The sequence below is a fragment of the Primulina huaijiensis genome, chromosome 1 (genome assembly GCF_012295235.1).
Source record: "Primulina huaijiensis isolate GDHJ02 chromosome 1, ASM1229523v2, whole genome shotgun sequence".
Taxonomy (NCBI): domain Eukaryota; kingdom Viridiplantae; phylum Streptophyta; class Magnoliopsida; order Lamiales; family Gesneriaceae; genus Primulina; species Primulina huaijiensis.
This window is the reverse complement of record NC_133306.1, coordinates 347,931-372,220: the sequence shown is the minus strand read 5'-3', so window position 1 is coordinate 372,220 and position 24,290 is coordinate 347,931. Positions and strand designations below refer to the sequence as shown.

Here is a 24,290-nt window from a genome sequence, read left to right as displayed (position 1 = left end):
ATAAACTTAATTGATATTTCATACATAGTGAACTTACGTCTTGGACAAATTTATATAATGTTAAAAGTAAATTAGTAATCAAAATCATATCTATTTAATTTGCAATAATTGAGCTCCCACATGCTGCATGCACTAAAAACTAGGGTTCTTGAAGGATTTGTTAATGCTCCATTTGATCCCGGGCGGTAAATGCATCAGGGCAGGTAACATGCTCTTTCATCTCTCGGTGCTTTTGCATTTACATTTTGTTTCTGACATTGGCACCTAAACTTGTCTTGTTTTGAAATGTTTTTAAAGTATATGTGTACAATTAAGCAAAACGGTTATCTTTGGTCTTCAGAAATCTTTAGAAGCAAAACGCGAAACAAGTTTTTACATCTCATTTTGCATAACCGTGATGGGTTGAATGTTTCAGCTTTCATGGCTCGAAAGATATTTGCGAAAGGAGAACTGGGTGTTGATGGCTTGGTGCCTTATCAGAGATCTGGGACAAGTCCACCTCATTTGGGCAAAAGCAGTGTTGAGTATCACCGAAACGGATCCAAATGGGTAAGTTTATTTAATTGTGGTTCATATATTAAGCCATAATATGATTGACTTTGATTAGACTTTAAAAAAAAAACTAACAATAATAGTACCCCATTCATTTACTCCATTGGATCGTTCATTAAATCGGTCGACCGACTCTTTGATTGAATATCTCATTCTCACAAAGTCCTATATATCTAACTTATTTATCTACTATTTCATTTGTGATTTTGTGTGAATATATAGCTGGTGGTAAATCCAAAAATCAAGAAAACAAACAAAGCTTCCACCATTCATCCATTGTATCCATCGCAGTTATCGACGCAAGACGAGCAACACTTGATCTTCTTGTGTTGAGGTACATGAAACTTCGGTTCTCTTGGTATAGTCAGGTGTTTCGTGGATCTGAAAAGATAAACAAACAACCCACTTATGGTGTTACATGACTTTGATGATAGTATGATAGCATGCGTCTACTCTGGATGCATATGTAAATGAAATTTTATTACCTTCTCGGCACAAAAGGTCTGTCAAAATATGGCATGGGTTGAGCTTTTGGAACGATCTCTTTCCTTAGTCTTCTTATTTCTTCTTCTTCTGCTAGCTGAGAAAAGCAAAATAAACATACCAAAAATTATTGCAGGACTGAAAAACATGTTGTCTCGTGTTCTTCGTTTGCTATAGACATCGTTTACCTTTTGTTGTCTCTCCCTTTCCAACCTATATTGTTCAATAAAACTAATTTTCCGGGCAACCTTGATAGAAGGAAAAACATGTTTAGACGAAAGTATCAACAGATTGAAAAGCGGCAAGCTTACAAGTGTAAAATAACAAACTCCCCCAGATTCATGCTGACACAGATGGAAACGTGTCATTTCATGTGTTTCTGACAAAAAATTTCAGCAGGTTAAGTAGGAAAAAGCTATACCTGTTGATCAAATTCAGCACGCTCCTCTGCTCTTATATCACTATGCAATACCACATCAATGGGCCTCGTGTTTTCTTTAACCGGAGGCTTTACCAAACACTGAAAAACCATTAAACCAAATATATCTAATCAACTAACTCTGACGTAACTTCATATGCGACCAAGATACTGGGACAAGCAGCTATCATACTCCAATTAACAAGATCACTAAGGGAACCAAAGATGCCAGGTGATGTGACGATCAGAAAAATAATATTCAAGATTTCTTATCGGTTATCAACTTAGCAAAAGCATTTTTAGCCATAATCAAGCAAAATACTTTTGGAAGTCATGAAATGATAGGCCGACCAAATAAAAACAATAAGGAATTGGAAGTATTAAGGCAAAAATTCTCAATTCAGTTAAAAAAAAAAAAGCTTTCCCCAGAGAGCTAACACTGCAGGTTACCTCTGGTTCATCCGTGGTCAAGGGAAGACGACCCATTGAAGCAATGGGTATCTGCAATTTTTTCTTCCCTTCCATCCTTTCTTGCAATCTTTTCATGAATTCTTCTTCCTCGCATCTCCCTCTTTTCTGAAGTAAGAGCAAATGAAAAAATTAGCATTATGCCAAGAGATAGATTTTAACATCAAGATCACAACCTATTGTTTAGTACAATGTGCAGGCGGGATTCCCAATTTTTTTTATCGAAATAAATCCTACTTTCTTATCTAGACATGAACATGATTTCGATCTGATACCATTAGGGATGCGGCTTCGGCAGCATTCTCAAAAGTCATAGTTAAACTTCCGAAAATGTTTAAGCCTTTAAGTTACAACCTATTTTCTTACTGAATACAAGTTTATTTACAACTCAAAAACGAATACAGTAGCGGACTTAAAAAGTTTTATCTTTGCTCTTATAAGGTGGTAAATTGGTGAGTGACATGGGGATCACTCCGCAAAGGGGGAACATTAATATCTTCGAGTTTAAAATTAAGTTTTGAACTTGTTTTAGCAGTAATAACAAAATATTTAATGTGTAAACTGCAATCTAAATAATAAACAGAGATCCTAACTTATATCAAATATCAAATGCACTAGATTCTGTTCTTCATGGCTTAACTGATTTATCCTGCTAAAGATAAGGTCAGGAATCAGGAGTAGCCAGAGTACATGTTGAATATACTGTTTGGTTCATAATTCATTCAGTACCAAAATCAATAAGGTTTTTCGAAATTTCATATAACTTAAAGCAATACCAAAATTTCAGATTTTTTTATCGCAAAATTTCAGAAAATCGGAAAACTAAAATCAAAATAATTTCAAAAGCAATATATCAAATACACGAAAATAATAAATCCACTTACCGTTTCCGGTAGCCTCAAATTTATATGCAATATGAAAATTTCAGATTTTCTTATATTGCAAAATTCAAAATTTCAGAAAACTAAGATCAAATATTATTATAAGCAAGATATAAAATATACGAAAATCAAAATATTATTATAAGCAAGACATAAAATCGATACGAAAATTACAAATTTTCTTGTATAATTTTTTTTTTTCAGAATTACATAGAATTAAAATCCAAATTAAAATATAATATATATATACGAAATTAATAATAACAAAAACCACTTACCGGTAGCGTTAGATACATATTCAATACGAAAAATTCAAATTTTCTTGTATCACAAAATTTCAGAATTTCAGCAAACTAAAATCAAAGTATTTTCAAAAGCAAGATATTCTCCATGTATTTCTAATGTTGGACTTTGGTCGCATTCCCAACAATCTTCCCGTCAAAAAAAGAAATACCATTATTCTCATGGTCTGAGCCTCCTCTCAATCTCATCGGTCCTCTCCACTTAAAAGAAATCGAAGTGCACGCCTTACGTGGAATACTTGAAGCACCGCTGCCTCGAGAGCTTATTACGGATTTACTAGGAGCCCTCACCTTCTTCTTTTAAGTATTCGAGGATTCCACCCACATGGCTCAATCTAAATCTGGCTCTAATACATATCTCCATAATGGTACCGTTACACAATTGAAATCACATATCTCCATAATGGTATGATATTGTTAAGTATCTGAGGATTCCATCCACATGGCTCAATCTAAACCTGGCTCTAATATCGTTACACAATTGAAATCACATATCTCCATAATGGTACCGTTACACAATTGAAATCACATATCTCCATAATGGTATGATATTGTCTACTTTGGGCCTAAGCATTCATAATTTTGTTTTCGGGCTTTATCCAAAAACACCTCATACTAGTGGAATCAATGATCTTCCCCATTTATTTTTAATGTGAGACTTTGGTTACATTCTCAACAGAATTTATGGGAACTGACCCAGAACATACATATTTCAAGTTTCTTTAAAAAAACTGATTTTTTTTAATTAAAAAAGAAGAGAAAAGTTCAAAAATCCTAAATAATTTAAATGAAGCTTCAACAACTTCATAAAGTTGAGAAACAGAGACAATTTTTTTATTTTGTCGTGCAATTCAACACTAACACTAACCTTCGATGTCAAATTATAACCTAATAGAGTCAATCTAACTTAAATCCCAAAAATCATATGTTACATTTTCTATCGATCATGTAATATAATCACTAGTTTCCCAAATTATCTCATATTCTTTGGAGGCTATAAATACAATATCTTGAAAATCAAACAAAACCTTTTGAAGGAGATTCAAAGCATGGTCACCCTAGCAAACTCAAGTGTGAGGATACATATGAGATATATATACATTGTAAAGGATAAAATTCTCACACACACAAAAATCACTCACACAAAAGAGAGTTGAGCTTCAACGAATAGTTGAATGATAATCTTTACACTAAGACTTAAAAGATTGTGTTCATAATCTTGGCATAAAAGACAACATTATGCGGATTGTGAGGTTGCGTCCTACAATCAAGAGTGTGCTAGGAGTTTCGATTAAGCAAAAGAAAATTCTTAAGCTGAAATGGGTTTATACAAGGTGTTGCATAAATCAAAGTCTTCTAATAGATCCTTCCTAAGTAGAAGAAGGTATAATGTAAGAGTTGTTGATCTCCGAACATCCATAAACAAATTAGTGTCTACTTACTTTATTGCATTTAATTATTGTTGTTGTTTTTAGAATGCATTGTTGAAGCATTTTATGTGTCTTCAAATAGCAAAACATTACATACAAAGTGTTTGATAAACTGCTTCAATCAAACCGTTTTTATACATTCAACTTGCATATCTTTTAAGTGTTGTTACAAAATGTTTAGATCAGTTTTAGAGGGATTGTTTTGAGTGTAATATTTTAAGAACCGAGCTATTGTAGCTAAATGTTTGTCCCTCAATTGATCCTAACAATGACTAAACTTTTTGAAAATGTAGCAACATCATGATTTTCTAATCAAATTCTACAAGCCCATAAATTTTTCTTGTCCCACCCCTCCACGATTTCATTATCGCTCTTAATTTCTAAAAGAGGGTTGAGTTGGTGAATGACATGGGGATCGCTCTGCAAGTGATATATCTTCCAGTTTTGAAATAATTTTTAAATTTTTTTAACATTAGCAACAAAATATTTAATGTGTACACAATATTTACTCTTATTAATAAGCAGATATCCTAGCTTGTATAAAGTATCATATGCATGATATTAGTCTTCTAGATTTCCATCATGTTTTAAGTGATATCAATGTTCTAGATTTATTCTCCTAAGGGTGAGTTCAAGAATCAGGAGCAGTCAAAAGTATGTATCCCTAACATTTGGTTCAAAATTTCATTAAGTGCCAAAATCAGGAATTAGAACTCGGATATTCGGAAATTTCACATAACTTTATTGTATGGCAAAATTTCAAAAAACTAATTCAAAATATTTTCAAAAGAAATATATAAAATATACAAAATAGTATTAAAGCCCAATTATGGTAGCCTAAAATCTATATTCAATACAAAAATTTCACTTTCTTGTATCGCATAATTTCAGAATTTCAGAAAAAAAAGATTTCGAAAGCAATATAGAAATTATACGAAAATAATAATAAAGCCGACTTAACGATTCCAATAGCTTAAAATGAAAATTCAATACGAAAATTAAGGATTTTCTTGTATCGTAAAATTTCAGAATTTTAAAAAACTAAAATAAAAATAATTTCCAAAGCAATATATTAAAAATGTGAAAACATTAATAAAGTATACTTACCGATTCTGATAACTTAAAATCCATATCCAATACGAAAATTATAGATTTTTTGCATCAAAAGATTTCAGAATTTCAGAAAAGTAAAATCAAAATTTTTCAAAAGTAATATAATACCCACTTACCGATTCCGGTAGCCTAAAGTCCAAAGCCCGCTTACCGATTTTGGTAGCCTCAAATCCATATTATTTGGAGAGACACGTTAAAACGTTTGTTGGAGAACAAACAAAAGTTCTAAAATCTGATTTCAAGTATTGTTTTTATATTGATTAACTCGAAATGTTAAGTTCCAATACAAGGGTAACTATATATTTGTTTTGTATAAACAATTTAACTGCAAAAATCTAACAAAACTATTAGTTACTAATGAAGTCATGGGAACTAATACAAAACATATATATTTCAAGTTTGTTTATTGTTTATAAAAAAAGAAGACAAAAGTTCAAGAATCTTAAGTAATTTAAAAAAAGTTTCAATAACTGGATAAAGTTGAGAAACAGAGACATTTTTTTATTTGGTTCTGGAGTTCGACATGAACGTCTAACGCTAACCTTCGAAGTCAAACTATAACCCAATAATGTCAATCTAACTTAAAGCCCAAAAATCATAAATTAAATTAAAATCTTAATTTTGTTTCGCTAATTGATAATGATAAATGTTCACAAGTATATTTTATTTATTATGTTGAAAGTTAGCGGGTATCACAGGAACTACCAGAACATAGTGTCATGAATGTTTTGCTATAGGGAAGCAATCAGTTGAATATGCCTAAAAATATAAAGTCTGATGTTATTTCAACCCTCCAGTAATATTGGTTGGAGATCGACACATCTTGGCTTATCTCGGTACATAACAAGAAAAAAAAATGTGAAGAAAATAACACAGACCTCTAACTGTAAAAAATTGTCAAAGAACAAAATTTCCCATAGAGAAACCTCAGTTTGCAACATGAAGGGCCTTTGAGAGGTTGCTCTTGGCTGTCTTCCTTTATAGTTCCTTCTAACAAAAGTTCCAGATGATTCATTGCTCTGCAAAGGTGAAAACATAGCCACAATCACCTTTATGAGGAAACAAAACACGTCAGATCAGGAGACATGTATAAAATGTCTCACCCTTCGCCTGCTTCTTCCACCTCGGGCAGAAGTCCTGGTTGAAAAGCTGAAGCTTCAAAGTTAAAAAATCTAAGTCAGAACATAAACAAGATAAGAAAAAACACAATGCATATGGTTATGACAAACATCTATCTTCTTGCTAACCTTCCTTGGCTGCTGTCTAACGAATAAGAACGGGTTGAACCCAAACTTAAGCTTTCTGATGTGAGGAAAATATCTGATGGACAATACAAAGGCAAATAAACTTGCGGGTTAGAGACCTTAGTAGACTGTTGCAGTCCGGGCAAGCCCCATTTTGTCCCCTTCTTTTCGTCCAGCACTTGCTCCGATTCTTCATCCCCAGAATCATCTGCTTTCCGAATCAAATGTAGATTCTCAAATGCCCTTACCAAATGCATCACCCTACCAGATCCTGACTCTGGAACACTTTCTCTGGCTTCTTTTAACAGTTTATCTCTTCTCCTCTTCAGAATCAATTCAACATCTTCATCATTATTCTCTGATGAATCTTTTCCTTCCAGTCCCCCTTCGTTATCAATCCCCGTGTCTTGACCAACGTGGTTTACTTTTATCCTTTCGTTCTCATCTCGGACATTATGCTTATTTAGCTTCTCAACGTCAATTTCATTGCTTAGTTCAGCGCGCTTATCGAAAAAATCTTCTTGAGAAGCCCTCAAACTCTGATATGCCAGACACCAACACTGGCTGGATTTCCCAATCGCCTTCTTACACTTCTCACACACCACACCAGCCGCTGAAGAATTCAGATCCTCATTCCTAGATTTCTTCTTCGCAATCACAAATTTTCTTTCTCGAATTTTTTTCTTCAACAAAGGAGAATCCACTCGGATGGGGTTAGGGCTTCTGGAATCGGATTTTTTGGCACTCTTTTTTGACTTGATTATTGTCGGAGAATTGAACGACTTCAAGTTAACGATTGAAAAATTTGGGTCGAGATTCTCCAAAAAATTCCGGGTGTCATCAAAGTTAGATGGATTTAACAGGCTGTAATTTTCTTTCCCAGTAGAAACAACTGCACCCGCAGTACTCGAATTCGATTCCATGGGGAAACACCAGAAAATAGAGTGAAGATTGGGGATTTTAGATAAGTAATGGAGAGGATTATTTAGGGTTTACAAGATGAGATCGTTGGAATTCACTGATTTACGGGATAGTGGGGAATGATGGAAGAGGCGCGGGGAGAGCTTCCTTCTGACTGCGGAATTGTAACGGCTAGTTATTTTTTAAGCGTTGGATTAGTCGTTCAGGTGGACAGTCAGGATTGCAAGTTACTTTCCAAGCCCAATGCTTCAGTAGCCCATTGACTGTGCCATTCGGCCCAAAAGTTGTACGAACATTAATTATATTTTTTCAATTTCTCCTCAAATTTTATTTATATTTTTTCAATTTAATAAATTTTATTTATTATATCAAGTATTTTTCTCATAAAATATATATTTTAACTTACACAACACACTGGAATGTTACTCGAACAGGTGCGTTCATTCTTAATCTTGAAGTTAGCTTCATGCCTGCAATTAATGATTGATTGAACTTGCATCAAAGCTACATGCCATTTTTTAAAAGATTTTTATGCACTAATTGTTTTGTGTTTTTTTAATAAATAAAATTATAGTGATAACCGATTACATGTAACTAAATGCTGACATAAATTTTATTTATTATTGATGATTCATTTCTTGAATAGGATTTTAACGTACAAGTTTTTTTTCAAATGATATTCTACCGTATAAAGTTTAATATGTATGCATAATTTTCGCTTCATTATAAAAGTGAAACTTCAACTAATCACGTGTATTGTCGATTGAGTGAAGTGACATAAAATTTTTTTTATATAATAAAAACACGAATTCAAATAAAAATATATACGCAATTTCTTATCTAAGATAATCATTTAATGATAAGAACAAAAATAAGAAGCTAAAATTGATGAATACTATTTATAAACAATGAATCAACAAAAATGTAGATCCTAAAATATGATTTATTGCCTTTAAGTATGGTTTACATAAAGGTCTGAAATTACCATATTCTTCTCCACCTTCCAAGAAGACTCAAATTTTGGCATTTGGAACGTATGGACTTGGAAAGCAAAGTGGTAGGGGTCTTATTGTAATTTCACTCGTTCACGGGGGGTGGGATCTTGGATCTAAACAACAATATAAGAGCTGCCCGCTCTCACGGTTTCTCGACCAACTTCTTTCATTCTCGTACAGATATAGATCTCTCGTTCTCTCCACTTTTCAGAAATCCAAACGTGTAATTCAGAGGTAGATTTTTCTGTTTTTCTTTAATCTGAAATATTGTAGCTAAGATGGTGTAAAAGTTTTGTTCTTGCTTTTATGTGGAATTTGATACCCGCGCTAGGATGTGTGCCAGGTGTGAATTTCTGGGTGAATTCAGCTTTTCTAGCATCATTTTACGTTGAATTTCCTGAGAAGAAATTTTAAACTAATTATGCGATTTGTTTTGATTTAGCTTTTTGGGTGTTTGATCTGAAATGTAGTTGCCCGCTATTTACGTGTTTTTGTTCTTTCCTCTGGTTTGATCTCTCATTTGCTGCGTTAGTTTTTTCATGATTATAATAGTTGCGGGAGTTTTTTGGAACTAGTACGTTTGGTAAATTCGGCATTTTTCGAGTTCTTTTGTTTTCTGATGATTTAACTCAAATTACTAGCAGTGTGTTTGTGGATTACATGCAATTGAGGGATGGATCTTCAATGATAACTTTGTGGTTTCCTTTTCATATTGAAATGTTCTGTTGAGTTAAAAAAAGTTTGGATATTCAATGCTGGCATCTTTTGTCTCAGCTGCTTGCATCAAATGTGATTCCCAAAATTATTAAACGTTCCATTCTGAAAAACTACGATTTTTAAAATTTATGCGATTCTAATTTAATGGAGTATCAAGTTTTTTATTCATGCAAACTAATGATGGGCAATATGGATTCGTGTGTATGCATCTTTTATTAACTGTCTCTTTAGCTGCTCATTTTCCTTACCGGATGGCTGCTGTAAAATGAAATTAAATACAAATTTTTTCCATGTTCATGGTGCAATGATTAGTAATGAAACCATATTTTTGTTATGGTAATGCTTCCAAAAGCTGCCTGAGGATATTTTATTTGACATTGAAGTGTTATCCGGACTAAGGATTTTTTTTGTCATTGAAGTATGATGTAAAATTGGATATCTGAGAGTTGTATGTTTGATATCTTTTCCAGAGCACTGAAACAAGGGTCAAATGGTGAAGATTTGCTGTCTTGGAGCCGGGTATGTAGGAGGCCCTACTATGGCAGTAATAGCACTAAAGTGCCCTCAAATTGAAGTAGCTGTTGTTGATATTTCTGTTCCTCGTATCAATGCCTGGAACAGCGATCAGCTTCCCATCTATGAGCCTGGCCTTGATGATGTGGTAAAACAATGTCGGGGAAAGAATCTGTTCTTCAGCACAGATGTGGAGAAACATGTATTTGAGGCTGACATAGTCTTTGTCTCAGTCAATACTCCCACCAAGACTCGAGGTCTTGGAGCTGGTAAGGCAGCAGATTTGACATATTGGGAGAGCGCTGCCCGCATGATTGCTGATGTGTCAAAATCGGACAAGATTGTGGTTGAGAAGTCCACTGTTCCGGTCAAAACTGCCGAGGCCATTGAAAAAATATTGACCCACAACAGCAAGGGAATTAATTATCAAATCCTCTCTAACCCAGAATTTCTTGCTGAGGGGACTGCTATTCAAGATCTTTTCAACCCAGACAGAGTTCTCATTGGAGGCCGGGAGACCCCAGAAGGCTTCAAGGCCGTGCAAGCCCTGAAGGATGTTTATGCCCACTGGGTTCCTGAGGATCGTATCCTCACCACTAATTTATGGTCTGCAGAGCTCTCAAAGCTTGCTGCTAATGCATTCTTAGCTCAAAGAATCTCTTCAGTCAACGCGATGTCTGCTCTCTGTGAGGCTACTGGAGCAGATGTCACCCAAGTGGCTTACGCCGTAGGAAAGGACACAAGAATTGGTCCCAAGTTCCTCAATGCCAGTGTTGGTTTTGGTGGTTCCTGCTTCCAGAAGGACATTCTGAACTTGGTTTACATTTGTGAATGCAATGGTCTCCCGGAAGTTGCAGAATACTGGAAGCAGGTGATTAAGATCAACGACTACCAAAAGAACCGTTTTGTCAATCGCCTCGTTGCTTCCATGTTCAACACGGTCGCTAACAAAAAAGTAGCCATCTTGGGTTTTGCCTTCAAGAAAGATACTGGTGATACCAGGGAGACTCCTGCTATCGATGTTTGCAAAGGACTCTTAGGTGACAAAGCCCACCTGAGCATCTATGATCCTCAGGTCACTGAGGATCAGATCCAGAGGGACCTTACAATGAACAAATTCGACTGGGATCATCCCCTTCATCTTCAACCGACTAGCCCCTCCACTGTGAAGAAACTTCATGCTGCTTGGGATGCCTACGAGGCCACAAAGGATGCACATGCCATCTGCATCCTCACTGAATGGGATGAATTTAAGACACTCGATTTCCAAAGGATATACGACAATATGCAGAAACCCGCCTTTATTTTCGATGGAAGGAACATTATTGACGCTAATAAGCTCAGGAAAATCGGTTTTATTGTTTACTCGATTGGCAAACCACTTGATGCCTGGCTCAAGGACATGCCTGCGGTTGCATAAATTCAGAATCAATTGTCAGAATGCCTGTTGGAGTTCAAACCAAGCAGCATAGTTGTGAAAACCAGGCAATCGCATACTATTCTTTTGCCAAAATTTTATTTTATTTAAAAATATGCATCACTTTCTGATTTCACTCATATACCCTTTTGTAGTTGGAGGATTATCAAATATTGCTCATATGCCCTTTTGTAGTTGGAGGATTATCAAATATTGCTGCTATCTGGTATAAAGTTAGAAGTTTTATTGGTGACATTACTTTTTTTTGTTTGTGCCTTTGTTTTAGAATTATTGTTTTTGTTGTATTGCTCCTTTATTATCTTTCAATTTATCAGCATTTGTACCATCTCCTTGACATGCAATCTTTGGAACCGTTCCACGATTTAGATACCTGTTCAAATCTTCCGTTCACATAAACATAAATAACGTGACAAAATAATTTTTGATTTATGTTTGCTGGTAATTTACTGGGCCTTGTGAAGTTATGTATCATCATCATAAAATAACTGGTTGTACAAATTTTAAATCTAAAAATAATTTATTATAGGAGGCGTAAATATTTTAGAAGGTGTATTTGAAATCCAATAAAACCTCTAAATCCAATCAGAGATAAGGTTAGTAATAACTAGTTTTTACAAGTCACAAGAACCATACATATCTTCTTCTTTTTTCCCCAAAAAATCTTATATGAAAATTTTATATGTTGAAAATAGTTATAATGATCTTACCAACTATATTGGAATACATTACTAACAAGATTGACATAAGGTGAGATAGGCTGTGTATAAACTGAAAGCAAACATAAAATATTGCACGTTGCGTGTATATGCTTCACCAGATGTAGTTCGCCTGATAAACAACTTATCACATATTCAGTAAAATTATAGAGTGAGCTACCTGCAGCACTCATTGTTCGATAAAGATCGAAAATTATGAATTATAGTTAGTATAAGCAGATGCGATTCTGCTTATTTTGGAGCTCAATATTCCGGTAAGAGTGTGAGAGTTTGTGGAAATGACGGAGATTCCAGATCAAAAGGTAAGCTAGATATTGAAATTTCAGAAAAGAATCTGTCTGGACTCTGGAGTTGATGAAATGAAAGTTAATGTTGAAGCTTCTGGTGATGGGCTTCCTTGTGTAGATGAATTTAAGGAACATGAACAATTTAACGGAGCTGGTTTGGAGTTCTTGAAATCAAACTCTAGCAAGAGATCAAGTCTTTGTGTCCATAGCTCGAGTATTCTTCTGAGAATGCTGTTGATATTGATCTTGAAATCTTGAACGTATCTGAGAAGAAGAAAGGGTCAAATGCACGATCTCTAGCAAGATCTTTCAGTCTCATCTAGCATTACGAGGCCACAATGCCAGGCACAGAGAGCGGGCAAATAACTCATCATTGGATAAGCATACAAGCTTATCATCTGTTACTGAAGTTGGTTCCCAGCTTGATCAGATCAAATGTAATGCCAATCAATCGTATCAAGGAAAGGCAGAAAAGGACAGCATAAACACGGAGTCGAGCAAAAGCAACGAAGTGAATGCCCGATATGCTTCAAGATCTTTTCTTCCGGACAAGCTTTGGTTGGCCATAAAAGGGCCCATTGCACTGGCTTTACCGAAAGCAAATTGGAATACACTGTAAATCGAGAAACTACCGAGAATCACGACTTTCTTGATCTTAACTTCCTGCAACTATTGATGAAGGCATCAAAGGTGGCCATGTTAAACTCAAGCTGTGGTGGACTGAGAGTGGCCATGAGCATGAAGCACGAACGTTCACTACTTGACGACTAACTCAAATTACTTAAATTCTTTGAAAACCGGATAGCATTTTCGCGAATCGCACAGAAGATACTTCTTGGTAAGAGTTAGAACGGGGTTGTGGTACATTTTGTTTCCAATCCATTATTTTGGATTTGAATTAGCAAATACTTGCAATACAGAATGTTTCTTTCATATTATATGTCTTTGTGTATTGTTACAGGAATGTGGATATTCGCTGATGTATCAGAAAATTAGAGTTATGACTTAAGCTTTCTTGCTTTCTTAGATAATGATTTATCAAATTACAATCTCCTAAGGTTTTGATTCATACCATTTGGAATATTTGGCAGTAAGGGTCGCTTCACTAACGTGTCAGGTTACCATATTACCTGAGCATGACAACCATCTGGCTTCCATGTCTCTTTCACTGTAGTCAACTTCTTTCCTTGAACTATGTTCCTTTTGACAAGGGAGAGACAAGGAGACGAGACATGTAAGAACACTACTATTTTTTGGACTTGTAGTTTTTCATTTAAATATAGACATATATAAAAATGTATTTTCGAATTATGATATTGTTGTAAAAATAATAAATTCAAAAATGTTAAATAATATATGATATTCGAATTTTCAATAAATACATGAAATTTGAAAATTCAATACATCATATTCAAGAAATTTGAAATTTAAGTATATAATATCAATCAAATTTGGAATAAACTATTACATGCAAGACAGTTTTTGCTCAAAAAAGAAGTTAATAAATTCAATGCACTTCAGGTATGTCATGAATTTGCATAAGAAAGCAGTCCACGTTCAACCACCAAAATCAATACATAATTTCAGATTTTGCATATATTTGAGAACCAAGTTTTCAAAATTTGGTAAGGTAATATATACGAAAGAATTATCTCAAAATTATTGAAGAAATAAAAACCGCATTATGATAAGATTTTTAACCTTACCACCTATAAATACTTTCACCTCATTCTCAAAAATTACATCTTTAAATTTATTTTATATTTCGAAAACCATCTCCCAAGTGCTATAGTATTTTCAAAAATTTTGCAATATGAAGTTCTGTCCAATTTTCTAGTGATACGTTCAGCCAAGCTTCTCTCCAAATCAGATCTCCATCGTTCAGAATACACGATCATATGTTATAAACTTCATATCCAAAATTCAGCCAAATCAACGGTTATTTTATTTTATTTTTTTATAGTTTTCACAAGAAAACTGCTCAAAGAGGAGAAAACAAGACGTTGATCTCGATACACATCATCGTTCATCAACCTTCTCTTGGCATTTGATGTAACTCGGAAGCTCGTGCCCACAAGAAAATGGTCTGCGCGGCCAAATCCTTCATTTCCTTCCAATGGTTTCATTAACTTGTAGTTATGTGCCCCAAAAGCACCACTTCTGACAAATACTTAGACTTCTTCGAAACGTTCATCCGGTACACACTGCGAGGAGCAAACAGAATGCATGTCACATGATGGACTGATTGAAATAGTTTCGTCCAGGTCTTAACATGTAGATTATAAACTTTATGTAATGTTGTCTAATGAAACCATTCCGGACGCAAAGGAAGAAAGGATAATAAGGAACTTTTCCGAACCTTTATAAAACTTGCGTTATTTATTTTCTACATGGATTCCCCTCCCAGTTGTCTCTCGACCAAAATCTAATGTGCTTCTTCGGTTTCGATCATCACTTTTTTCATTTTAATATGATAAAAGATGTTTCATTTTATCCAAATTTATTTGTAGTAATCAAAAGCATATTATAACTTCATATTTTGTTTGATTTCCGCTCGGCTTTACTTTTGGTTTAGGTAAGAGATGATTATATTTTGGTCAAATTTTCAACGGTGATCTGATCTTTGTAAACAGCAGAAAGTCCAAAAATATAAAAAATGTCAATGTTAATCGGATTTGCATCACCAACTGATTAACTGCGTATTAATTTATGTCGAATTTTCGTTTAAACATATTTTGTGTGATTTGAGAAAATCCTCAAATTCCTTAAAGTGCCCTAGATTTATCACATCATAGTCCGACCACCCCTACAAAGAGAAAGAAAATGGCCTCCCACCACCACTTCTGCCAGTGCCACCAACCCACCACCAACTCCGCCTCCTGCTATGGCCACTGCTGCTACACTCCCCACACACACTGCCACCAGCACCACCACTACCCTCTGCCATTACCGCCGCAAGATTCCAAATTCCAATTTCCCATCCCTCCACAACCCCATCTCTATTCTGTTCAATCCCACATTCAAAATCTACACCACCACCCCCATACCCCGGAAGGCTACCTCCACCATGAGCGGCGGATCCATCCCACCGTGTCCTCTCTGCTAAGCCGCATCGTCTCCCTAGAGTCTGCCCTCCACCGTCGCTCCTCCCCTTTTTCCTCCTCCCACTCGCTCCGTGATGCGGCTGCGTGTACCATTCAGACTCATTTCAGGGCCTTCCTTCTCCGCAGATCAAGAACTCTCCGGCAGCTCAAAGATCTTGCTTCCATTAAATCAACTCTCGGGCTTCTCAAATCCTCGGTTTATGAGAAAACCCACTTCGATCATGGCATACTCTATGATAAAGCCATGGACTTGCTTCTCAAACTTGAATCTGTTCAGGTAAAAAGAGATCCTGGCTAGGAATGCTTTTATATGCTTGTATTGTGTTTAACACGAGTTATGTGATGTAGTCTGATCGATAATCTTTTCCCCATTTTTCCTCTGTGCTTGTACATTGAAGGGTGGTGATCCCATGATTAGAGATGGAAGAAAGTCAGTAAGCAGAGAATTGAATCAATTTTTGGATTGGATTGATGCAGTTTGTGTGGAAAGGAGGGGGTTTTCAAGTAATGTGAGACATAGAGGAGATAATGTGAAAACTAGGGTGTTAAATGGTGAAAGAAAAACTGGTAGCGTGAAAAGTGGTGGCTTCAAAGGGATCAATGTAGCGAAATTGAAAGGTTTAGTTGAAAAAATTGATAAATTAGCTGAGGAGCTTGAGGAGGAAAGTGGCTCAGGTGAAAGCCAAGATTTGTTTTGGACGAGAAATCAAGTTACTTCTGGGAATAGAAGTGGGATTTTGGTGAAGCAGTATGGAGAAGCTCATCCCAAAGTAACAAAAAATGTAAGATTTGCCGACAATGGCAAGGCTTGTTGGGTTTCAAGGAGAAACAGCAGGCCATTATTGGAAGAGGATTGTGATGATAGCATTGATGACGTAAATTTAGATGATGCTGAAAGACAGCTTGAAGATGATCTTTGTCGAGAAGTTGAAGTAATGGGGGTATCTTCAAAAGATGCTGATGATGAAGATGGGGAGGAAAATCACTCGGAGAGTGGAGGCTCGTTGCCGAGCAGTGATGGCAAAAAAGGCCTGGGAAATAAAAGTAATCATAAAGCCGAGGAATTTGTTTTTGCTGCACCGTTGCCTGTGAAGATGGAAATGAGAGATGGTTCGATTGGAAATAGACGCAATAGCTAAATTGCTTCAGTTAATCGGATCCGCATATTGTTGCGACAATAGGAAATCAATGTCAGATTGCTGTTTTTAGTTTTTGGTTTGCATTTGGGCATCATCAAGAAAGATTTTTCAGTAGAAAAACACGGTGACTATATAATGTTGTGAGAGATCGGTGTCTTAGTTGCCTTCATTGGTGTGTGTACGTAGCTTGTATGTTATTCTAACAAATGTTGTATCTTACATGAACTCATTCTTGTTTTTCTTGAGTTTTGTCTGTTATATCTTTGAGCCTCTGGCTCCTGGTTGGGTTTTCACATGCTATTGCAAACATTATTATTATTTTTTTAAACTTGCCGCCACTAAATTTAATGATTGAACTTTGTTCATGTGTCATAAAATTAAGAATATTTCAAGATGAACAGAAAATACACCACACAAAATTTATTTTATAAATTATTATCTTCTAAATATTCAAAAATAATAATTAACATAAAATGAAAGTCAAGCAAAAAAAAAAAGTTTAATAATAATACTTAATTTTTAAGCTTCGACATAAAATCATCAAATTTCGGTGGATCCGTCAGAGCAGCACAAAGACCTACTAATAAATAAAAAAAAATACAAATATAAATTACGCAAAAAAACAATTTTACCATGGATTTTTATTTCATCTTTTCCCAAGGAAAAAGAAATTCGTAAGCGGGAATTAATCAACGAGGAGCGGCAAACGTTTGAGAGAGAATTTATCGGGACGCATATTTCCAGAAAATTATGATTATGCACAGATAGATATCGGAATTGGGAAAGTGATAGGATATTTTTGGGATATGCATTTCAATGCGGGGACTGGAGGGGAATTAGGAGCGTTGATTAGCTGCCGGGGTGGATCTGATGGTGAGGAATGCATTACAAGTTTCGAAGAATTGCTGGGATCGACCTTTTCATTCGAGGAAGAAGATTATTAGCTTCAATGCTTGTAATGGTGGAGGCGGTGGAGGCGAAAGGATCATTTGCTGAACTTTAGGAGGGTAAAAGTGGAAAAGAGGAGCATTGTGGAGGAAGAGAAGGGCGGCGGTGGAAGATGCAGCTGCACTTCTCACCTAGCATGAGAAGTATAACGATATCATCGAGCAGCTGTGGAGGAAATGTCAATGGAGGAGGCGGAGATTTGATGAGGATCAAGGTTGCAACTCGCCATATTTCGTACCGCGCGCTCTTCCAAACCATTTTGATTCTTGCTTTTTTGTTGCCTTTTGTCTTCATTCTGACCGCCCTCGTTACCCTTGAAGGTGTCAACAAGTGCTCCTCAATAGGTACGTTCCTACTTATTTCTTACAAATTTTGATGGACGTTTGCTTTGTGTTGATTATTTTATGTGATGATGTCTGTTTGTTTGTTATATCTTGTGGACATTTGGTTTATGCTCTGTGCTAGAATGGCATTTGGTGGATTGGTTTTTGGATTTTGGCTTCTTTACAAATTTTAGCTTTGGTACTTCCTTCGGACTGTGCTCCTATTTGTATGAAATGTATCAACTGGCATCGTAATGGCTTGCGAAGGACCTAATTGCCCATTAGCTGAGATAATAGCAGCTTGTCATCCTAGGTTATATGGCTAATATGTAGTCATGCTGTCTGTATATATCATATCGTTTACTTCCATTTTTTTTCTTTTTTGCTCAAATGTTGATAAAGTTGTCCTCTTTGCATTATTTTTCCATGAAACTTTGGAATTCTATCACGTGCTTCAATAATCCCGACTCCTTGCCTTCTAAAACTCTTATTATTTGAAGCAATTTACTTTAATGGCCCTCTTATCGACTGAAAGTGACCGATTCCATATTCTGCTCTCCTTTCTGTACTTCACCTCACTATTTTGTCTGAAACATGATGTATGTTTTGAAACAGAGCTCCTTTTGTTACTGTTAGACAATTATTTGAGTTTTTCACTCCTGAATCGGAATGTGAAGTCCTAAGCACTGGTCCAGTGTCATGATGTAGTTCTTTGTGCTATATACTAAACTACATGGCAAAATATTAAGTTGATGATTGTGCGAGAAAAAAATGAGAAATGAGTGACTTCCAGCCATTTTTGCTCTTGCTTTTACCTGCATGCTTTCTTTACAATGCATGTGTTTCTTCTGTAAAAATAATAATTTCATTCTTACTTTGATGTATACAAATATCGATTCATCGGTGAAGTTTATGGTCTCAAGTTCTGTTTTTGTTGCTCTCAGATTGTTTAGGACGCCGTTTGGGGCCTAAGCTTCTTGGTAGAGCTGATGCTTCTGGGGTAAATATATTTTGCTATTCGTTGATATTTAAAACGCATTGATTTGATTAAATATATCATACTTTTTCAAAATAACTAGTTTTATTGGTGATCCACGTATGATACTGATACTGAAACCTTGTCACTTTTTTTATGAAAGAGGCTGGTCAAGGACTTTGTTAAGATCCTGAATCAAGCAAACTCTGAAAAAGTCCCTCAAAGTCTGAAGCTCCCAGACTCTTTTAGTCAGCTTGTTTCTGAAATGAAAAACAACAAACACAGTTCAAAGGAGTTTGCTTCGATTTTGAAAGGGATGGTAGGTGTCGAACTTACATTTGTTTTGTTGTTTGGCAAGTTCATGTTTGCGGGTTGTTGATAAACCTTGCAACTTGTTTAGCTTTCTCTCTTTGCTTCTTCCTTTCTACTGACTCCATGCTCGATACATCATGATATATCGTATTTTAGAGTTTTTAGTCTCATTTTCTTGTGCATTTATCACGACAAACAAACAGATACTGTATCAAAATTGTTAAAACTTTGAGAAGGTTCTGAATTATGATTTAGCTTAAAGTTCTAAACCAACTAACTGACGAGACCCTTTCTCTGGGGTGACTTGGGCTGCAACAATTTGGACATAATGTTTTTGTCTTACATTCCACACACCAAATTAAATCAAATCATGTCACCTCTAATATACAACGAGTTAAAGTGTTAATGTAGAAACAGATAAATAGTGATGTTACCATTGTATAAGATCCTATGGTTTTCTATCCCCCATCCAGCACGGTTTATGTCAATTGTCATACAGGTTTTTTTGAATTTGGCTTTTGGGAACGGCTGTATCATAAACTGAACTTCATCCAAGTAAGTAAAAAGTGATGTACCTTATTGGTTGTCCCGTGGGTTTGATAAGTGTAATGACTGGTGCCAGTTAATAGCAGCATTAATTTTGTTTGATGTCAAATATTTATTCACATCTCTTGCAATTGATCTCTGGATATTTTTTCAAGCATTCTCTCTACCTAATTGACGTGTATGTAATTTATGTATTATGGATTCTCCTTGGTGATCCTTATTTTGTTGATTTGGAAACTGATTTTTCTCTCTCTAACAGATTGAAAGATCTGAAAGGGAAATCAGGGAATCCAAGTTTGCAGAGCTAATGAATAAACACTTTGCAGCTAGTGCTATTCCTAGGGGCATTCACTGCCTTTCATTGAGGCTGACTGATGAATATTCTTCTAATGCTCATGCGCGCAAACAGTTACCTTCTCCAGAGTTACTTCCTTTGCTTTCTGACAACTCCTACCATCACTTTGTATTGTCTACTGACAACATTCTTGCTGCTTCAGTTGTTATCACATCTGCTGTGCAGTCATCACTAAATCCCGAAAGAAATGTTTTTCATGTCATAACTGACAAAAAAACATATGCAGGAATGCATTCATGGTTTGCTCTAAATCCTGTGTCTCCAGCTGTAGTTGAAGTAAAAGGTGTTCATCAGTTTGATTGGTTAACAAGAGAGAATGTCCCAGTTCTTGAAGCTGTGGAGAACCATTATGGGATCAGAAATTACTACCATGGAAATCACATTGCTGGAGCCGATCTTAGTGATATCTCACTGCGATCATTTGCCTCAAAATTACAAGCTAGAAGTCCAAAGTATATCTCATTACTCAATCATCTACGAATATATCTTCCAGAGGTAATCAATTAGCCATTAAGCATGCAATTCACGTGCTGTATATTTTTTAATCATATGATAATTATAGAGTATTGCTTCTGAAATTGCAAGGGATACACCATGTGCAAATATCGAACTTGAATATGTAGATAACCAACAGCTGTCTTGCTATTTAAAAAAAATTGGCATCTGTATTAAATTTCAACCCTTGTTTGTTGTTTGGAAACAAATCATTTCAAAAGTATACGATCCAATCACATATATTCAAACAGAGAGCACTGATAGGATCCCCGATGTTTTCCCCAAGCTTATCTCCCTTCATAAGAAACTTGAACCTTTTGAGCACTTGATCGGAATCTGGTCAATTCAGTATCATCACTTTTAACACTCAAGTCTTCTTATCAATTACAGCTGGGATTGAAAATATGTGTTATCATTATTTTATTGCCCTAGCCTTTTCACATTCTATTCATCTTTTCTTATTTAAGGCTGAGAAAGTTATTTTATTACACCTTGCAGCTATTCCCATACCTTGACAAGGTGGTGTTCTTAGATGATGATGTTGTGATTCAACATAATTTGTCTCCGCTCTGGGCTGTTGACCTTGATGGGAAAGTTAATGGAGCTGTTGAAACTTGTAAAGGCGAAGATGAGTGGGTCATGTCCAAAAGATTTAGAAACTATTTCAACTTCTCTCATCCACTTATAACAAGGAATTTGAATCCTGATGAATGTGCTTGGGCATATGGAATGAATATTTTTGACTTGAGTGCATGGAGAAAGACAAAAATCAGGGATATTTATCATGCCTGGCTCAAGGAGGTATACTTCAATGTCCTTTTAATTATGTCAAGTAACTTGTGATAGTACTTACTTGCTATACGTATGGTGCGTTGATCAGTAAGGCAACTATTTGTGCAAGTAGGAGGCTTATCTTCGTTTCAGCGAGAGCTGCAGATCTTTATACACCTTGATATTTTTCTTTTTGTTTCTATGTGAATACCACATATCCCGTCTTGCTTTGGTGCATTACTAATTCATCAGCTTTAGTTTAAGTTGAGTCCATTGTTTGTAAGTTTACACTTGCCTGATTTATCCATATATTTTGTGGCAATTCACATCTTTTGTATATTTATGCATTCTCGTAGGTACGGCTTTATAATATTACATGCTGTATTTCTGCCGTTAAATTAATCCAAATATTCCTGCCCTTCTCCGCTATCAATTTCTGTACCATACCTGTCAACTTCTTAACCAGGTTATCTGACTGCAGAATTTGAAGTCAAACCTGACATTATGGAAACTTGGAACCCTACCCCCTGCTTTGATTGCATTTAGGGGTTATGTTCACCCAATTGAACCCTCGTGGCACATGCTTGGGTTGGGCTATCAACACAAGAGCAACATTGAAAAAGTAAAAAAGGCAGCGGTGATTCACTATAATGGCCAGTCAAAACCATGGTTGGAGATTGGTTTTGAGCATCTCCGGCCATTTTGGACCAAATATGTGAACTACTCCAATGACTTTATCAGGAACTGCCACATCTTGGAATAGTAACAACCAACGGATTGTCACACTTGTGAAATAAATTGACATAAGATGGATACATTTCTAGTCCCTTTTGTGTGATAAAGAAATTTGTTGATATTTGGTTGAGCAAGAACAAGGGGAACCTTGAACTTTTTCACCGCGGTGAAATTCAATCTTGATTTCTACTTTGCCCACGTTCCTGATGACCAGTATTGAAAATTGAAATCCGATCAGTATTTGGTTGAGCTAAGGGCATTATTTCTTTGCCTTCAAGATGGAATTTGATCTTGCAAGTCTTGTTGCTTAGAAGAGAATATGGGTGTATTTATTTGTTAATGCGTATTGGGACATGATTCAGGAGCCATTGGTCTCGCCGGTCCTCTGCGTGGTTCCCTCTCTTCCCCAAACTAAGGAGATACTTCTCTCTTATGTATTGCTTTCACATTTAGACAGGTTTCCCCCCATTTTCTTCATTTTTTTACTCGTTGCATTGATATTTTATCATTTTGGTGGTTCCCGTAGATAAGTTTTAGCTTCAATTTACATACAAAACATCCGATACTTCAATATTGGTATTTCTTCTCTTTATTGGTTCGAAACATTTTAAACGAGCATATGATTCTTTAATTCCAAAATTAAATTGAAAATATACATGATTTCCAAAAAATCAAGGGTCATTGTTCGTTTAATGCCGATCGCTGCAATTTAAATTCTGATACTTGAGAATTGATTAGGGAGGAATTTGAGGCAGTGTTGTTACTTGGCAACATTTAGGCCACCAAAAATGAATATTTTGATTTTAAAAGGTGAATGATTTGGTTCCCTTTGAGACAATTAAGAGAAGCTTAGATTCCTAATAGTTGGTCACGTATGTTATTTTCTATAATTTATTTTTTTAAAATTGGTATTTATAACCTCATGGTAAATTATTTAATTTTATAATTAATGTGAACTATTAAAATAGTAATGTGCTGATTGTTGGTTGAATAGTAATGTGCTGGTTGCTGTAAACTATATTTAAAATAAAATTAGCATTTGAGAAATATGAACTCTGAAGAGAGTATTTGCTGGTTGTTTATCTAACTGCGTTGTTCTAAACAAATAAGTTTGGCAAAATATCAATTTTAGTAATGTATGTATTGGATTTAATACTCGATGTTTAACTAAATGCAATTTAATAATTATATTTTGACGATCAATTTTAGTCATTCTTGTGAAAATCAATATCACTGATATATTTTATAATTATCTAACATACATATAAATATATCACTTTCATTTGTGAATTTCCTTATTTGTATTTTTCATTTATTTAATTTAATTTAAGTTAGCAAACAAATTAATAGGTTATCTTAAAAAAAAATTTTGCAATTCATTGTCCATCTTAAATGAATTTGGACATTAATACAAATTCTTCTTTCTTTCCTAACTTTTATGTCAAAAAAATTATTTAATTAAATTTTCTTGTTAATTTAAATTAGCAAATTAAATTAATATGTTTTTTAGGAGTTTTTTGTAATTCATTGTCCATCTTAAATGGATTTGGACATTAATACACATTCCTATTACTTTTATTTGTGAATTTCCTTATTTGTCCTTGTTCACTTATTTAATTTAATTTAAGTTAGCAAACAAATTAATAGGTTATCTTAAAAGTTTTTTTTTGCAATTCATTGTCCATCTTAAATGAATTTGGACATTAATACAAATTCTTCTTTCTTTCCTAACTTTTATACCAAAAAAATTATTTAATTAAATTTTCTTGTTAATTTAAATTAGCAAATTAAATTAATATGTTTTTTTAGGAGTTTTTTGTAATTCATTGTCCATCTTAAATGGATTTGGACATTAATACACATTTCTATTTCTTTTTTAAATTTTAGGCCAGAAAAATTATTTATTTGCATTTCTTAGTAAAATCTAACATCTAACATATATATAAATATATCACTTCTAATTGTGAATGTTTTAATATATCTTTATTCATTTAATTTAGCTAATTAAATCAATAATTTTTTAATGGATTCTTTTATAATTTATTGTCTATCTTAAATGCCTTTGGATATTAATGCATGTTGAATTTATCAATTTACCCATGATTTTT

General features: G+C 34.9%; 4 protein-coding genes across 9 annotated transcripts; 3 read left to right on the top strand and 1 right to left on the bottom strand.

The window, feature by feature from the left end:
• Nucleotides 1-643: 643 nt before the first annotated feature.
• Nucleotides 644-8,089, bottom strand: LOC140976883 (microtubule-destabilizing protein 60-like). 5 transcript variants are annotated; one of them, XM_073441320.1, is made up of 8 exons: nucleotides 6,895-8,089; nucleotides 6,751-6,802; nucleotides 6,574-6,666; nucleotides 1,904-2,029; nucleotides 1,457-1,555; nucleotides 1,224-1,283; nucleotides 1,038-1,132; nucleotides 644-933 (listed from the first exon to the last, which is right to left on the bottom strand). In XM_073441320.1, exons 1-8 carry the CDS (start codon nucleotides 7,812-7,814, stop codon nucleotides 822-824), a joined length of 1,557 nt encoding a protein of 518 aa, XP_073297421.1. In that variant the 5' UTR covers nucleotides 7,815-8,089; the 3' UTR covers nucleotides 644-821. The 5 variants fall into 5 exon arrangements, with proteins under 5 accessions (XP_073297421.1, XP_073297506.1, XP_073297671.1 ...); XM_073441405.1 differs by having other exon boundaries at nucleotides 6,751-6,796; XM_073441570.1 differs by lacking the exon at nucleotides 1,904-2,029.
• Nucleotides 8,090-8,884: 795 nt separating this feature from the next.
• On the top strand, nucleotides 8,885-11,800 carry LOC140973576 (UDP-glucose 6-dehydrogenase 1-like). Of its 2 annotated transcripts, XR_012174655.1 has the most exons (3): nucleotides 8,885-9,041; nucleotides 9,995-11,522; nucleotides 11,610-11,800. XR_012174655.1 is itself a non-coding variant. In XM_073436493.1 (2 exons), exon 2 carries the CDS (start codon nucleotides 10,015-10,017, stop codon nucleotides 11,455-11,457), a length of 1,443 nt encoding a protein of 480 aa, XP_073292594.1. In that variant the 5' UTR covers nucleotides 8,885-9,041; nucleotides 9,995-10,014; the 3' UTR covers nucleotides 11,458-11,800. The 2 variants fall into 2 exon arrangements, 1 of the variants encoding a protein (XP_073292594.1); XM_073436493.1 differs by having other exon boundaries at nucleotides 9,995-11,800.
• Nucleotides 11,801-15,057: 3,257 nt separating this feature from the next.
• On the top strand, nucleotides 15,058-16,996 carry LOC140973560 (BAG family molecular chaperone regulator 8, chloroplastic-like). The gene is made up of 2 exons (XM_073436471.1): nucleotides 15,058-15,859; nucleotides 15,981-16,996. The coding sequence occupies exons 1-2, from the start codon at nucleotides 15,302-15,304 to the stop codon at nucleotides 16,719-16,721; spliced, it is 1,299 nt and encodes a 432-aa protein (XP_073292572.1). The 5' UTR covers nucleotides 15,058-15,301; the 3' UTR covers nucleotides 16,722-16,996.
• Nucleotides 16,997-17,372: 376 nt separating this feature from the next.
• Nucleotides 17,373-22,285, top strand: LOC140973569 (probable galacturonosyltransferase 14). Its single transcript, XM_073436480.1, has 6 exons — nucleotides 17,373-18,013; nucleotides 18,937-18,992; nucleotides 19,132-19,287; nucleotides 20,086-20,676; nucleotides 21,175-21,477; nucleotides 21,929-22,285. Exons 1-6 carry the CDS (start codon nucleotides 17,782-17,784, stop codon nucleotides 22,208-22,210), a joined length of 1,620 nt encoding a protein of 539 aa, XP_073292581.1. The 5' UTR covers nucleotides 17,373-17,781; the 3' UTR covers nucleotides 22,211-22,285.
• Nucleotides 22,286-24,290: the final 2,005 nt, after the last annotated feature.